This window comes from Lipotes vexillifer, unplaced genomic scaffold, assembly GCF_000442215.2.
Source record: "Lipotes vexillifer unplaced genomic scaffold, Lipotes_vexillifer_v1.1 scaffold548, whole genome shotgun sequence".
In the NCBI taxonomy this organism is placed as follows: Eukaryota; Metazoa; Chordata; class Mammalia; order Artiodactyla; family Lipotidae; genus Lipotes; species Lipotes vexillifer.
In genome coordinates this window covers 519,674-536,884 of record NW_006789826.1, presented here as the reverse complement: position 1 = coordinate 536,884, position 17,211 = coordinate 519,674, and the positions used below count along the sequence as shown (strand labels likewise).

The window sequence follows — 17,211 nt, the reverse complement described above, 5'->3', positions numbered from 1 at the left end:
TGATGGGCCAGAAAGACTACTGAGCAGGTGCCCCGTCCTTGCCTTCCTCCACCCCTGGCCTCACCGTTTATGGCAAGTGGCAAACAACTGGGACCAGTGGGCTGGGGTGGCCGTTGTTGGGAGTCTGGAGTTGGGGGGGAGATGTTTTCTCTGAGAAAAGCAAAGTAGCTCCTGTGGGAAGTAAATCTGTTGCCTTACGTTAGCCCCATCTCTAGATCAACAGGAATCAACTGAAGGATTCAGCTGATCTGGAAGGCTCTCCAAGGTCTACTCCAGTCCCAGGGTCTGTGCTGCCACCAGAGTTGGCAGCGCAGCACCAGGCGGGTTTATGACTGGGATACAATTTTGTGTAAGTCTATTCTAGTTTATGCCTTGCCTTCTCCTGCTGCCTTTGTTGTTTATCTCCTTCCTAGTTCCTTGAGACCAGCGACTAAATCCATTGTGTGTGATTGTGCAAGTGGCTTTTGGCCAGATCGCTGATAATAACCAGAGTCAAAAAGAAAGCTATGGTCTCTTATCCCCTTGCCCTGAGCAGCTGTGCGGATCATCAACAGTTTTACTCTGAAGCTCAGAGAGGTGGGCGCCTTGCCCCCTGAGCCCTTGGACTTCTGTGAGGCCCCAAACACTCATCACACCAGGAAGCTGAATTCCTTCTTTCTCCTCTCGCACATTTCCCACTCTTGTCTTCTTCCTGGTTCTACTTCTAGAGCTGATAAGTTAGGAATTCTGGTGAAATTTAAACAGGGTGACAGTCTATTGGACAAAGGTCTGGGGAGAGGAAACCAGTGTCTCATTGTCTGTGCAATTTGTTGATTGCTGGAGACGAGCTGCTTGGCTTTCTTTATATTATTGTTCTCATCCATAAGAACCAGACGGCACCCTGTATTATTATGGTTTCCTTCCATGGATCCCAGGACTACAAAAGTCTTCACATCCAAAGAAGGGGTCCACCCATGGACAAATATTAGTCTTACCCTGATTACAACATGTGGGACATGTCTTCCCACATAGGGAGAACGCATTAGATGGTGTCTGTAAGTTGTTTTGAATTAACAAAAAAACTAATGCCTTTTTTTTTTTTTTTTTTTTTTTTCCCAGAGAGTCCTGCTTCTCGAAAGGGCACATTCAGTGTAATTCAGCCGAGGTGTATCTCACCCCTGGCGGGGTGAGAATTCCACTGGGGGTCCCACCATGGGGGGGCCTCACCATGGGGACTCATTTTAGAGTTGCCAGGTTTAGCACATAAAAATATAGGACATCTCCTTAAATTTGAAAAAAAAAAAAACAAATCCTTTTTTTTTTTTTTTTTTTTTTTTTTGGTGCCAAAGTTTCTGTCTTAAACTCTTGAGGTTTTCTTCCCCACTGCTGGACATTCCCCTTCATTAAGGGTTATATGCTTTTTCTATTTCCATCATGTCATTCCTTCTGGCTCTGGGGAGGTTGGGTTCATTTTAAGGATGAATGTCAGGCCACCCTGATGGTGACTTCAGAGGGAACCCTCAGGCCCCCCCTCAGGGTGGATCCAGCATCTTTAACCAGCTCTAGGGAAACCCAGTCTGGGACTTCTCTGCACTGAGGAAGAAGTGCACCTCTTACAGAAGTTTTTGCTCCGGATTAAGTCGGCCCAGTATATTGAGTACAAAGCCGGGAAGCAACGACTTCCACAGTTCTCCCTGAATCTGAGCCTTGCTAAAGGAGCCAGAAGATCCGCCTACATAGGGATTGACTGGCCTGGAGATTTATAATACACTGGCATTGAATGTTGGCAGTGATTCATAAGTATAATGATGACGTTTTTCCCAAATCAAATCCGGAATGCATGGGCTGAAAAATAAAAGAGTTCTTTGGGAGCTAAATGCAAATTGGGTGAACACAAACCTGTTCGGTAGAATCTGGTTGCATGGTCACTGGGCCCATACTGAATTGAGCACTCAGGACGGACCAGCACAGATATTTGTTTTGTTTAATTTTTAAAATTTAGCTCCTTCCAACTGCTCACCTGGACATCAGTGTAAAAGGGGTTTTGCTAAATGGGTCGAACAGTTGCCATCCATCCACATCTTCCTTCTATCGTTTCCTTCTATCGTTACAAGGAAAGTCCCTCTGCTTGTGGGACTGTTACAGGAGAAACATGCATCTATAAAGAAGGTGCCAGGTATGACTTAACTGCCTTCTGAACATCCATCTGCTTTTCAGTGCTCCTCTCACAGCAAATAATGGGCATATTTACCAAATATTTCTGAGAAATAAGAAACCATTTGGGAACGTGCAATGCAATTTGGGAGAACAGCTTGCTTGCAATACGGTGACTTCATTGAGTTGTGGAAAATGGTGTGAAACTGATCAAGTGAATCAGGGGTTCCACTGTGCCATAAGCTATCACCAGGCATCTTTATGTTCACTTTATAGTTTGGGTTTTTCTGATATTAACTCTCAGTCCCTTTGCTGTCTAAGAATTAAGTTTACAGGCCAGGGGTTTAAAAAAAAAGTGTCCTGAAAAACCAAACCAAACCAAATCCATCGAAGAATAAAGAAGTCCCACGTCCACCTGTTTTTAAACAGTAACTGTGTAAATCCTAAGTCAATTTGGGACTTTGTTTTTTGTTTGACTCTTCTAGGCTTTCCAAAAGCCCTGCTATGGAGACTACAGTTAGCCCTGGTGACTGAGGAGACCAAGCAAGGTTTGACACAGGGCAGGCTGTGCAGGTGCTGTGAACAGATGTGCAGACGTCTTAAGGAGTGAGCCTATTTGGTGTTAACCCTGTGTTCTTTTGCCTGGAGTAGGGCAGGTTATGGACGATCCACCCACTCCAGTTGATCTGGAGCAATGGCAGATGGCCCAGCACTGGGCAACCGTGCCCGTGACCTGTGAGGGTCCATTCACCAAGGTTTTGACCGCAGGTTCAAATCCATTTTGACCTGTTTTGAACTATGGCCTTGGCCTAGTGGAGGGGTTTGCTGACCCATTCACCATCCCACTTAATTCAAGGATTATTTACTCCAGCCAGTCCTTCTGTTCTGTCTCAGTCTCCAAAACTGAGTTCACTCTCTCCTGTATTGCCATAGTCTTTATTGGTACATTGACCATAGCATTTGTTTCCCTTTAGTGTAACTGTGTTTCTTTGTTATCAGTTCATGACCTCCGCCCAGGCGGGGACCACATCTAGCTTATTTCTGCTTTCTTAATATCTGTCCCTGTGCCTGCATACACATGGTGCTCAAAAAGCTTATTTTTTATTTTTAAGTTGACATCCTCTGACTAAAACACGCTTTTCCCTCCTGTAATTTAATCCGTGTATCAACTCCATCTGAAGTATGGGGTCGGGTCTCCCTACATTAGCTTACTTGCAAATTTGGTAAAGTTTAATCTCAGAAAAAAGTAATTTTAAATGCATAGTTCATGCTTGAATATAAATTTCAAAATATGCAAGATGTCTAGTTTTTCTCATATTGGCTCAGAGAAAAAGCTTGTGCTTTAATTGCAAGACATGGCTTCAGGCATTTAAAAATTATTTGAAGAATATTTAGGTGATTTGATAGAGTTTATCGTTCAAATCGCACTGGATAAAATTTATGCGAAAGCATCCTGTCTTTTAAGGCAGCGGTGCTGTGTAGAACGTGTATGACCCATTGAGTCCGGATGTCTGGGTTATCCTTCTGGCTTTGTCACCCAGGAGACTGATCACACACTGCCTCTCAACTAAGACTGAATCTGGTCTCTCTGACATAAGATGGTCGAGATGGGTTGTACTTTTCAGGATCTATTTGATGCCAGCTTCAATATCTGAAAATGAGAATTTATATTACCTTGTTGTGAGTATTCAAATCAGAAAAATAGTGAAAGTGCTTTGAAAACCCTACTTTGCAGAAGGAGGCTTAAACAGAGGTTTGTTGAGGGCGTGGTAATCAGCATCAGAAAATGCTCTCTAGCAGGGTCTTGAGACAGAAGGGAATTAACTAAACAACATGCTCAAAATCTGTAGCAGTTGTAAGCCCAGCAATGGGTTTGTGTAAAGTGCGGCGCCCGGTAGTGGTACTCCTGGACCCTCTCATATCTGCCAGAGAAGGCTCCTCTTTCACCTTCTGCGTATGAGTTTGCAGTTTCTTGCTTCAAGTGCATGTGGTAAAGGAGTCTCTTTTCCCCAGTTCTGTGTATTTCTCATCAAGGATATGCAATGTGCAAGGTTCACTCATTCTACACGTAGAACCTAGATATCCCATTGGCCACTGTGCAATTGAACTCTCATTTGGCCCATTAAGTAGCTCTGGAAAAGGCTAGTCCTTTCCTGCCCAGCTTGAGTGCCATCCATCCGTCTGTCTGTCCATCTATCCGTTCATTCACCTCTCTGTCCATCCAAAATGTATTGAGTGTTTACCTTGCATAAAATACTGTATTCGTGGGGTATTTTGTACTTTTCATATTTAAACATTTCATATTTAATTTATTTCTTCTCTATAAGATGTTTGATATCCGTTCCTTTTCTTTCAGGACCAAAGCTTAACAGTCTATTGTAAATTTATGACCTCGCTGCTATTTAGAAATAGAGTGTTTTACAGAAGGTTTTGCAGAAGAGCAAACTGGAACAAAGTTTGAATCTCTTCTCACAACAACCCTATGAGGAATTTCTTTGTTGGGGAAAAAAAAATCTGGTTATAATTAAATTAATTTTTTACGAGTTTACTCGAGTAAGACTAGACTTTTTTGGCCCAAATGAGAGGAGTTATATATCTAAACAACTTAAAATAACAGGTTGATGGCAAACTCCATCAAATCCTGAAACTCTGTTTGGTATTGACCCATTTTTAAAATCAAGAGCATCCAGGCTAGTGTACTGAAGTACTTGGGCATTTTAATATCTTTCCATAATCTCTCATTTTCTTCTCCATTCCACAAGCATCTTTCTTTCCTGAGTTATCCATATAATTGAATATCGATGTATATATGCACACATATATGTACGCACATGTATATATGTACATATATATTTTTGGCGGGGGGGTTGCTTGTCGGGGGAAGACACAGCGACCCTCCAGTTTGCCTTGCATTTCCAGACTTGCCCTATGATATGGAGAGTCCCTACTGTTCCTGTTATAACAGGTCATTCATGACACTTGACCAAACACAGATACTTACATGTGTCCTTGTTTTATGGCACAGATGCCTCTGCAGTGCTTTAGCCTTTAAACCCGTAACTGTTGGATATCTGGTGCCTGGAGAATTATAATCTATGCACATATTCTGTCATTTTTATATATAAGTAAAAATTGCACTAAAGGTGAACAACATTAAATTAGACCACTGTCACGTTCATCTCTATGTGTTTCTACTTGCATGTGATACATATGCTGTCTTCACCTAGGGCCAAATACCATTGCTAAAATGTGTATATGCCGCCCGCTCAGGGAAGCCGACTTGCAGCCTTCGGTTCTTTTGTGAACGGTTGTTCAGAGGTTTCTCACTGGATTCCGCCCATGCAGCTTCCCCTCGCACCCCCGGAGGCGGCTCATGGTGCACATCCCCCCTCCCCGCCCACAGGTGCTCTCTCTTATTTCCTCTGACACCTGCAAATGGAATGGCAGGGGACCTCACACACACGGAAAGGCAGCCTGACCTGCCGGCCGAGTGCCAGCTGCTGGCTATCTCAGTTCTGAGCTCTGTGGCTCGTGCCCTGAAAGCTGGTCAGTTTCTCGCTTCTGAAGCGGCCGGACTGACTCAGCACATCAGAAGGCGCCTGAGGTGGAAACGGCCCCTCCACGTACACATTTGGGGGGGTCGGGGGGCCTGCTTCCCCAAGGAACCGTCTGGCCCTGGGCACGGACCTCATCCCCATACTGGCCCGGCAGGGCCAGGAAATTCCTGTTCAACTTGGAAGAAGCAGAAAGAGAGGGAGGGAGGAAGGGATGTAGGGATGCACGGGGGTGGGGTGGGAGGAGAGAGAGAGAGAGACATTGCAATTAGGCAACGAGAAGGCCACCATGGCTTAACGGAGCCAGAAAGGATACTTACTGCTGACCAACTGGCCCACGCTCAAAGCCGAAGAGGAGGAGGATGAGGAGGAAGCAGAGGAAGGCTGCCGGGCGGGGCTCTGAGACATGGCTGCTTGGCTGTGAGCCAGGTGCAGAAGGCTGCTTTGGGAGGCTGCTTGACCCACCGACGTCTGGGAGGGTTGGTGGAGCTACAATGGGGGATATAAAAAATACACAAAGGCATGAAAAATTAGAAGGGAAATGCCAGGGAACAGAAGCGTCATCTGGGGTTGAATCATTTCCAAGAATATACGCTACTCTGGAAGAGTGCACACCCTACACAACAGGGAGGATTTTTTTTTTTTTTCATGTGGACCATTTTTAAAGTCTTTATTTAATTTGTTGCAATATTGCTTCTGTTTTATGTTTTGGCTTTTTGGCTGCGAGGCATGTGGGATCTTAGCTCTCCAACCAGGGACTGAACCTGCACCCCCTGCATTGGAATTTTTTTTTTTTTTTTTTTTTGTATATAATATGTTGCTGCTGCCTTGACAGGCATTTTATTAGTAATTCTAAATATATTATTAATTTCTTACTTAGCTTGCTGGAGCACCCAATTTTCTACATTTCCTGACCGCGGTGTGCCATCGGACTCTTTCTGCCTGTTCATGCAATTGCAGTGCACTTGACAGGCTTCTCAAGAACGTATAGATAAAATATAACACCTACCATCAACTCGGAATGCAAACCGCAATATCAAAGGCAGGCTGTGCCCAGCCATTTTGTCTTAGGTAACTGGTGTTTCTAGGAAAGTTCCAATTTAGGCTGAGTGTATATGGGAACTTCCTGCGCTCCCAGACCGAAGAGTCTGGGTGTATTACTGTGGAGTCGGAAAAAATGCTCTCTAAGATCCTTTGGAAATTAAGAAAGAAATTGGGGCAGTCAGGACAAAAGTACTGATTAATATTTGTAGCTCTCTGTTGTCACTGTCTTACTCTGTGCCAGCACTTTGTTTGGGACTTTTATGCCCTCTCATTTCACTCCTACGTCAGCCTGAGAAGTAGGTATGATTTTGACCCCTTTTTTTACCAACAAGGAAGCTGAGGCACAGAGAGTTTAAAGGATTCAGTCAGTTCCTTTGGCAGGTGGGGAGGATCTGCTCTCTGGGCCCGTGAAGTCTGACCCCAGGGCTTGAGCTCTTAGTCATAGCGCCTCAAGAAAGAATTCGCTTTTAAAAAAATTCTGTGTGCCGTAAGGAAGGTGGTCTTTATGTCCATGTGCTCATGACTCCTTTACAGGTCATCAAAGTGCTGTTGTTCTGAGAGCTGAGAAGCTCAGCTGAGGGGAGGAAGAAGAGAGAAAAGGGAAACGCTTGCAGGTGCCGGGTCCGCTTAGATGCCCGGGAGGGGTCTCCACCCATGTATTGACTCTCTAGGAAGCTGACACAAAGGGCAGCCCAGGACCCAGCACAGGTGCACAGGTAGCCTCAGCAGTGGCCACCTTTGTTGGTTAGACAGAGTACTTTACAAAGTGCTTTCATAGCCATCATCACACTCCCAGAGGTGTAGGAAGGTCTTTATAAAAGGTTTTTATAAAAAAAAGTCAGACTGGGGGCAGAATCAGGCCAAGCCCTGAACTTTGGTGGAAGAGCCACGACGACACAAAATCAGGCGCTGATATTTTACCACCTCCTCGGGATTTAAGAGTCAGCCCGGGAGGTTTCAACTTCACACTTGTCCCTGCTTTCCCAGTGTGTGTTCAATTTCTCATTCAACTTTACCGAGATATAATTTACACATAATACAATACACCCATTTAATGCCAACATTTTGATGAGTTTTGTCGAATGTATACGTCTGTGAAACCACCACATAATCAAGTTACAGAACCATCCTATCATTCTATGAAATTCCCTAAGCCCCTTTGCGGTCAATTTTCCCTCACCTCCTGGCTTTCTGCCATAATGGACCCATTTGGCATGGCTCTATAAATGGAATTGTATGGCATGTCCTCTTTCTGCATCTGGCTTCTTTTGCTCAGATACCGTTTTTGAGATTCGCCCGTTTTGTTGCATGTATCAGTAGTAGCTCTTTCCTTTTTATTGCTGAATACTATATATAGTGTATACCTGTATCTATACCTATGCCACAGATTGTTTATCCATTCATCTGTTGATGGACATTTGGGTTATTTCCAGTTTGGTGCTGTTATGAAGGAAACTGTGATAAACATCGATGTACAAGTCTCTGTGTGTACCTTGTGTTTTCATTTCTTATATGTAAATACCTAGGAGTGGAATTGTGGAAATGACCGGGTCATACCATAAATGCATATTTACCTTTTAAAGAAACTACCAAGCTGATGTCCAAAGTGGTGGTAGCCTTTGACAGTCTCACCAGCAACGTATGAGAATTCCAGTTGCTCCACATCGGCACCAACACCTGGGATTGTCAGTCGTTCTAATTCCCTGAAGTGTTTTTAACCATCAATTAACATCTTACTTTCAAACAACTGTTAGTCAAGTGCTACTCTGGAAATGTGCTTCAGGAGCTATTTCCCCTCTGGTTCCCCGTGGTGATGCTTTTGCTTCTCCCATTCACATGGTATCTCTATGTGGCAGAGACACTTGTCGTGATTACGGGAAGTAAATGGTTGTCCCTAGGCCACGAGTCTGCTGAACATTAGGATCCAGGCTCCCGCCCCACAGTTCAGGGCTCTTTCCAGGATGCCAGGGTGTCCCGCTCCAGAGTTGTCTGCAGTTACATCTCAAGTGAACAGCCTTATTATTACTCCACTGTGCAAAGACTGTGAACTGAAGACAGTTGTAATTGACACAGAACCCAAATTAATATGCATCAAGCATCTGCCTAAAGTAATTAGCCAGTCTGCTGAGCACATAATCAACAATTGAATCCAGTAAATTTTATTCTGTAGGAACACACACTGAAGATTAAATCTATTTTAAATTTGCTTAATAAATTGTGATGGATATTTGCATGTCAGTCTACCCCCTCTAACCTACTGAGTTGTCCTTCTAAATATTGTTACTTGACAAAAGCTTTGTACAGTTTGGAGTTACTGAGTCATGAGCCAGTCTTCGGTTTTACCATTTCATCAATAAAAACTGGCCCTGGGTGTGGCAAAGTACCATCAAGGAACCGGAAAAGACAATAATCAATTAAAATTTTTCTTCCTCAGACACAACTCAGTAAAGAAAAAATTAATAGGCTGCAATCTCATTTAGGAGTCACTAAAGCAAGCTATGGCTTATGCATTAAGCTACGCAGGAGAAGGAATTCTAGAAGAAAGTAAAATAGTTCTTTTAGGAGTTTGTTCTATGTCTACATAGTTAGAGAGATGAATCTAAGATATCTAAGAATCTAGGAAAGGTGTATTTCTTCCGAAGAAAATAAGCATTTTTTAGGACACTGGGGTCCTGCTTACCCTCCAGAGTTCAACCAGACACTTCAGAACAACCAATAAAAATTCTGAAAGGTTCTTAGTTGTCAAAAATCAAGATTTTATGGTTATGGCATTTCTAGCAGATTAATACTGGCTGAGAGCACAGAGAGTCCACAAAAGAGGAAAGTGAAGGGGCAGTTCATGTTAGCCTGGGGCTTTGCTTTATCCAGAGAAGGAAGGAGAGGACGATGTCCATCCCACACAGTGAATGAGAAACAGGGAGGCACAGGATTGAGTCTGAAAACCTTTGTACTTCCTGCTGCCTCTCACAGGCTGCCTTCGATGGTTTGTTTGTGTTAGTTGGCACTGCTGGAGATGTTTAGCATATTCAACAAAAATAGGTACAGGCACACTTTGAAGTCCTTCTTGATCCTCTGTGCCACTGCTCCTCATACATCTTCTATGTGTAACACACTATATCCTTAATAATATTTTAGTTTCTGGAATAAAGCATCTTCTAATTAAATTCACGACTGACATAAAAACAAGTGGGGGTGGAAAAGGGGATAAAATGCAGAACCAGAATGTGATAGAGGAGACGGAAAAGTCAATCCACATAAACAGTAAAATTCAAATGGGATTAAATATAGAGAAATTCACTTGACGGGGGAGGGAGAAGAAACTATCCAAACATGCAGAGGCAAAATGGAGGAGACCTGGGCTGTTATAAATATCTCAGCGATGCATAACCAACCCCCAGCTAAAGCCCCACTGTGGTGCTATGGAGAAAATGAGTATAACCCCGAGGGCTCTAGCAGAAGAAGCCAGAGCGTGCAGGAAGACCTCATGATTCTCCCTCCTTCTCTGCAATGGCTGGCATTGTTCTGTGTACTGGGTCCCTTATAATAGCTGGCAGAGAAATGAAATCAGTGGCTCTCAAGATTCAGGGCTTTCAGAATCACCTGGAGGGCTGTTAAAATGCAGAGCCCTGGGCCCCATCCCCACAGTGTCTGGTGCAGTAGGTCCAGGGTGGGCCTCAAGAACTTGCATTTCTAACAAGTTCCCAGGTGAAGATAATGTTGCTGGTTGAGGGACCACCCAAGGTTTTGGAAGGAGCTTCTCCTAGAAAAAAGGTAAAGAAAGTGGACTTACTATGTCTAGACAAGAGAAGCCAGAGCCCGAGTTTAATAAGAACCTTTACTAATTAGGAGGGCATAAAGAATACCTGAGTGCTATTGAGGAGTTCATTCTACCGTGGACAGGACAACTTGCACAGGTGTTACATTTGCTGAAAGAATCAGGGCTGACCTCGGGACAATCTAACTTGAAAAATTTTGAGGACTAAAATTTTGAAAGATTTTGATAACTACCATCTCCCTTGGGTATCATGTTCTAGACATCTAAATCTAGAGATTTCAGTTATCAAAAATTTTCTAGACATGATACCCAAGGGAGATTTTAGTTATCTCTGCAGGAAGTTTAGAAAAGTATGGAGGGAGTTATCCTTCTGGCAGAGTTTAGGAGACCTACTGGGTTTCATCTGGCTCAGTTCCATGGCTCTGAAGCATCTCTTGAGGCTATAAGCAGGAAGCAGAGCCCCAGGTGTAAGGCTCCATCACAGGCCCCTCCTGCCTGCAGGGGCGTAGGTATGGCAGAAGCTCTAATGGTCTCAGGAAAGAGAACTGAGAACAGTGTCACTCCTCCAGCCACCATGAGGACGAGAGGAAGTGAGGAGAATCAGAACCTGAGCAGCATTCGGGGCCGATGCCCAGACACAGGCAGCAAAGGCCGAGGCAGTCATCACGCAAGCTTGGGACACACGACCGGGGCTCAGCAGGGACAGGGATGGGACAGGAGTCAGATCTTAGTGCAGAGGAAGGGGCTGACAGAGAGAAAAGAGAACTAGAGAAGACAGTGCTGTGTGGAAGGTCTCCCCAGGCTGCCGGCAGGTGCGCATTTGGAACATACTGGAAAATGCAGAAGACACAGAATTGGAAAGCCACAGAAGGGCCTGGGCTGGGCTCTCCTGGGAGCATGGCTCTGGGATCCGGCGTCCCGGACAAGGAAACACTATAGTTTGGCAACAATTCAATTTGAACATGATGGATGGAGCACCCAGCGTGGGCGGGGTCCTGAGCAAGGCTGAATCAGTCTGGTCTCAGCCTCCTTTCAGGTACAGACTCCTAGTGACAGTACAGGTTGATGACAGTGAACGGAGCAAGGGGAAGTCAGAGGTGAGGGAATGACACAGGCAAGCTTCACGAAGGAGGGATCCTGGGCAGAGGGACAGTGGCGGGACCTTCCCAGACAGAGGAGGTGGGAGAGGCATTCCAGGCCAGGGGCACAGGGTGTACAGGGAGCCTGCCCCCTGTCAGCTGAGCTCAGCGGGGCCGGCGGGGGGGGGGGGGGGGGCGCCCCCCCCCCTGCCGATGCAGGGGACACGGGTTCGTGCCCTGGTCCGGGAGGATCCTGCGTGCTGTGGAGCGGCGGCGGGGGGGGGGGGCGGATAAGGGGAGACCATAGAGGTTAAGACATAAGTGGTCTTGGTTTCTTCTTGACCACGTTTAAAGTTGAAAGTTAAGTATCAGCTAAGCAGAGATAAATAAGAACACATATCTATTGAATTTTAGGCCATTGTCTCTGTTATAATTGAATATATTCGTATTTGTATATTCATATTTGTAGATTAGCAGCTATTTAATAGTTATCACCCATATTCACTAATAATGAAGAATAAAGCTACCTGCTTTTTTGTAAGTATTGATATGTTAGGATTAGTGGGATTAAATATCTTCTAATTTAAAAATGACTTTTCATTGAAAAGAAACAGAAGAAGGGCGGTCAGGAGAGGTGTCCAGGTAGCCATGGCTGCCTGGACATGGAGCCTTTACCTGCTGACCGGGCTTGATGGGGGAGAGCGTGATGCCCTGGGTGTTGATCACTGGCAAGATCTGGTTCCCGATGACCGTGGCGATGATCTGGCCCTGGGCGTTGGTCAGGAGCTGAGGGGTGATCGGCTGCACCTGAAGGCCCTGAGCGCCGCTCGCTGCTTGGCTTGATGGCCCCGGGTTCGGCATCAGAGGAATGGTCCCAATAATCTGCAAGAGACAGGCCCACAGGTCAGGTTCCAGGCTCTGTTCAGGGTCTGCACATGCACCTGAAGACCACTCATGCCCTGGCCTCTATCAGAGGCTCCCCGAGAGCCGATTCATAATCCTTGAACAGATCTGGAGATGCGGGTGTGGAAGAAAGTGGCAGAGGATACGAGCATCTGAAGGAGAAACACACATGGATCGAGTGCGTGGAGGGAAGGGGAAAATCTCTTATATAAAAATGAAATCACGGATGAACAGATACACACTACTACATATAAAATAATGGACAAGGACCTACTGTACACCACAGGGAACTCTACTCAACACTGTGTAATAACCTATCTGGGAGAAGAATCTGAAGAACAGATACGTGTATATGTATATGAGTCACTTTGCTGTACACTTGAATCTAGCACAACACTGCAAAGCAACTGTACTCCAATATAAAATAAAAATAAAAAATAAATAAAATCAAGCATCAGTGAGGGCAGAAGCATGTGAACTCTGCCAGGGTAGCACAGATACCTGCTCTGTCTCAGAAGCAGATGGAGGATAGGCTCCTCACACACTGAAGGCCCTCGTCTGGCTGGGGAGCCGCACCCCTTCCCCCCAGGGCCCCTCACGCACAGCGTGCTCCCTTCCATCCTCTCCTTTGCTCGGGTCTCCGCTGCTGTTTCCATCCCTCCTTGCCTTCCCCGACATCCTGTAACTCTCTCAAGGTTGGGGGCCAGCTCCCTGACACCCCAGCGGCACGAGGGTGCCCCAGCGGCACCCTGGTGCTCACAGTGGTTGACAGCCTGGGTCCTGGAGTCAGGGACACAGGAGTCCATTCCCAGCACTGTCAAGGAGCCTAAGCTTTCTGAAGGCTGGAGAGAACTGGGGTCATAAACGAATATTTGAAACTCAAAATAGAGGGGAAATGACTACCGAGGGCTGAAATTGTTTTAAAGTGCATTTTATTTTTTATTTAGTTTTTTAAATAGATTTAATTACATTAACTACTTATTTATTTTTGGCTGTGTTGGGTCTTCATTGACGCATGCAGGCTTTCTCTAGTTGCGGCAAGCGGGGGCTACTCTTCGTTGTGGTGTGTGGGCTTCCCATTGCAGTGGTTTCTTTTGTCGCGGAGCATGGGCTCTAGGTGTGCGGGCTTCAGTAGTTGTGGCTCGTGGTCTCTAGATCACAGGCTCAGTAGTTGTGGCACACAGGCTTAGCTGCTCTGTGGCCTATGGGATCTTCCCGGACCAGGGATCGAACCCGTGTGCCCTGCATTGGCAGGCGGATTCTTAACCGCTGTGCCACCAGGGAAGTCCTAAAAGTGCATTTTAAATGATGTGTTTTAAACTGGCCCTAAAGGTTAGCAGCCCAAGGCTTCTGTGGCAGGTAGGGCAAGGCTATCCTTTGCATCTGATAGCCTCTGTCTTCTGTGAAGGGATGGTGCGGAGCGGCACAGGAGAGACCTGGCTGGATCCGAGCACCGTGTTATGGAGAAAGGGAGCATGAGCTGAGGCGTTTATAAGATCTGGAAACACTGGCCACATTCATGGACCACGTTTGTCCCTGTCCACCAACACGGACAAATCTAATCTGTAAGCTTGCTTTGGGTTAGGGAGAAAAACAAAAATCTGATCTGTAAAAAGAGAAAATGTGATCTCCGTTTCCCAATGTCATGGACTCTCCTGGGGAAAGCTGTGGAGCTCGCGTTGGACGCTTTCCCTCCAGGTACCACAGGGTGGTTACGCAGCTCTGCTCTGCTGGTCGTCTTCCAGGGCCGCTTCCCAGATGTGAACTGTGGTGACTCGGCCTAGGGGCCACCGCGACACATTAATAATACCGCCTTAGGAAGTGTTTCGTGGATACGGTTTCCGTTCATCCCACATTCTCACAACAGCTCAGTCCTGTGGGCCCTAGTCCTGCCCCTCGTTATTTGATAAGAGAGTGGAGGGTCAGAGAGGAGTTTGCAAGTGGCAGAGCTGGAGTCCACGTCTGGCGCTCCATGTGCTCACTTTGTAAATGTCACCTGGCTCCTACCACAGGGAGGACACGGGAGGGCGCCTGCTCTTAGGAAAGGCCCTGCATCCTGTTCGCAATTTCCCACCAGATGGGAAATTGTAGACTAAGTTTATAAACGATGCCGTTTTCTATGCCCACAGTACCCCAAGCAGGGCTTTGAACTCAGTTTCTCAATAACTGTCTTGGGAAGGAATGGTTTCCGGACTCAGCTGTCCCTTGGATTCAAGATACAAGTGGCACTGCAGAGGACCTGTGAGACCACACGATTCAGTGCCAAAGATCACGATGGAGAGACGCCCCGCTTCTCACTTGGCAGGCCGTGTTTCTACCACAAAAGCCCCTGTGGGAAGGTGCTAATGAAGGAGCTGTGTGAATATCTAGTCTCCACGGCAGCTGTCAATGGCTGCCGATAGAGGTCAAGTAATTAGGTGAGAGTGGTCAGTGGTCCCGCAGGGAGTCTGCAGCTCTGCAGCCTCACTGAGCAAGCCTGCGCTGTCCCCCCAGCAGCACTGGCCACGAGCGTGTCCCATCCGTGCCGCAAGGACAGGAGGCATCCACGTCAATAGATCAGGGCACGTAAGTACTTTACCGATGACTGGTCTCGCATTAGGCATCCCAGGATGCAAAGGCTGTTCTTGTGACCCCACAGGCAATGGCGATAAGGCCTGGGGAGCAGCCTCCTTGTCCTACTCTGACGCTGGCTACTTCCACGTTCCTCACTTGAACCATTAAAGGTACAACCCCCCTTGCCCCCAGTGCACTGTGAAAGCTCAGAAACTGACCCATCGCCTCTGGCTTCCTCGTATCTTGGGCCTGGGAAGCCCTGCTCCACCTGATTGGGCCCAGTTGAAAGCCTACGGAAGGAAGCTGGATTCATTTAGGTGGCAGGGTTGCGGGTTCTATTTTAGGCAGGATGTCAGCGTGTTTAGCCTGGAAGAAGGCTTCAGAGGGAGGCAAGGCACCTGACAGCTACAGAACACACTGTGACGCAGGCGAGGCTTTCTGCTCCCGAGAAGATTGACACGAGTCGGTGCTCACCTGGCGGTAATGAGAGGCTCTGCCTGCGTTCTGCGTGGAGAGAAGAAAGGCAAACGCGAACATCTCACCAGCCTCTTCCCCAGGTGCAGCCTCACTTGCCAGTACTGCACGGTGACATTAAAACATGGTGCCACTTTTTGTGTGGCCCCCCCCCTTCGTTCCTCTCTTCTTTCCTGGGCCCTAGCATCACTTACAGAGGGCAGGACAGCGCTAGTGTCAGAGCCAGAGGGACCTGCAACGGCCTGACGGAGGGAACACTTTCATAGGAAGGTTGTGCCTGCGAGGTGGCAGGGCAGGAAGGGTGATTCTAAAGTCGGGAAGGCTTCCGTGAAGTTGAGCGTTTTTCATTTTTGTTCCTCTCTCAGGGGAGTTGGGATCATCATCTCAGCATGTCAAACACGTGGCAGTGCTTTGTGGGGAATTTTCTAATATTCCCCAATGCCTTACAACTCGCCCATTTTCATTTGCTTCCATGCATCCAAGTGTGGAGACAGTCACATACTGTGTTGTTGAAAACTTGTCAGATGTGCCAATTTTGCTTAGGGGGCTCCGATTCCTTTCAGCGCTTCCATAGATCGCACGGAAACTCCTCCTCGGACTTCCAACAAGGAAATGAGAGGAATCCAGGCAGCAAGGCGGGAGGCTCTTTGACCTGGGAAACTCAGATTTTAAATGAAAGGCCTTTCGCTATTCAAGGGAAATATTTGCATCTACACATGTTGCGACTAAATCAGGAAATCAAAACTGAGGTTTGAAAAGGCGATTTGAGGGCAAAGACAGAAAGAGGCCGCTTTTAAAACACTTGTAGTTCTGGGACTAGCTTTCGGAGTTTGATTTTCTGGTTCCCAGAGCTAGGGATTTACTGCAAGGAGACGTCCTGATGGAAGGGCATGTCACTGAGCAAACCAGGCCACTAGGCTGGGACTCCGGATGCAGGCACTGGACACGCAAGACAAATTCCAGCCCTCCTGAGATGCTGAGGACTCTGGCAGAGCAGTCTGGTACCTGCAGACTCTTCTCTATGTAAGGCACCAGGAAGATCCAACTGGGGCAGGGGAGGGGGCGATGAGACAGGCATGTTACATGCAAAGATTCTAACAATCCAATGGAGAAATGATATACACCAAAGGAGTGGCAAGGACTATCTGATAAAAATCTCTCTACTCATGTGGTCAGTGCTCAGAAAAATACTGGGACCGAATGAGTGATTTCAGAGGAAGAAAGATGAAGATGGATGGCTTGGAAGACTTCATAGAAGAGATGAGGGCAGAACATGGGTCTTGGAGGTTAGGTGAGGATTTGGCAAGACAGAGAATCCATTCCAAACAAGAGGTGAGAAACATGGCGGTGGCGAGTTAACTAGTTTGCATGCAAAAGAGGGTTCAGACATTGGGCAAGTGACAGGTCGGCCTGGAAGGGTCAAATTCCCTCCAGGCAAGAGATTCCAATGAATGGTTTTTGAGGGGGGCCGTGGGGAAGGGTACTGAAATGGAGCTGTTGCAGCTGGGAATGTGATCATGTGGCGAGAATGGACTAGAGTGTCGAGAGACTACAGACCAGGAGATCAGTCGCTAGGATGCCACTGTAGTCATCCAAGTGTGAAGCAAAAGGCTTCAATGAATCCTTCATACAGGGGTTGCTTGATTCGTTGCCTTCCACTTCAGTTCAAAAAGCATGGCCTATTTTATGCCTAGGC

At 46.6% G+C, this 17,211-nt stretch overlaps 1 protein-coding gene across 2 annotated transcripts in view; it reads right to left on the bottom strand.

The window, feature by feature from the left end:
• POU6F2 (POU class 6 homeobox 2) overlaps positions 1-17,211 on the bottom strand; it is a 367,227-nt gene that overhangs the window by 7,425 nt on the left and 342,591 nt on the right. For both annotated transcript variants that reach the window (XM_007462843.1, XM_007462844.1), the window contains exons 6-7: positions 12,261-12,467; positions 6,008-6,176 (exon numbers count right to left, since the gene is read on the bottom strand). In XM_007462843.1, coding sequence (XP_007462905.1) covers positions 6,008-6,176; positions 12,261-12,467 — 376 coding nt within the window. The remainder of the gene's footprint in view (positions 1-6,007; positions 6,177-12,260; positions 12,468-17,211) is intronic.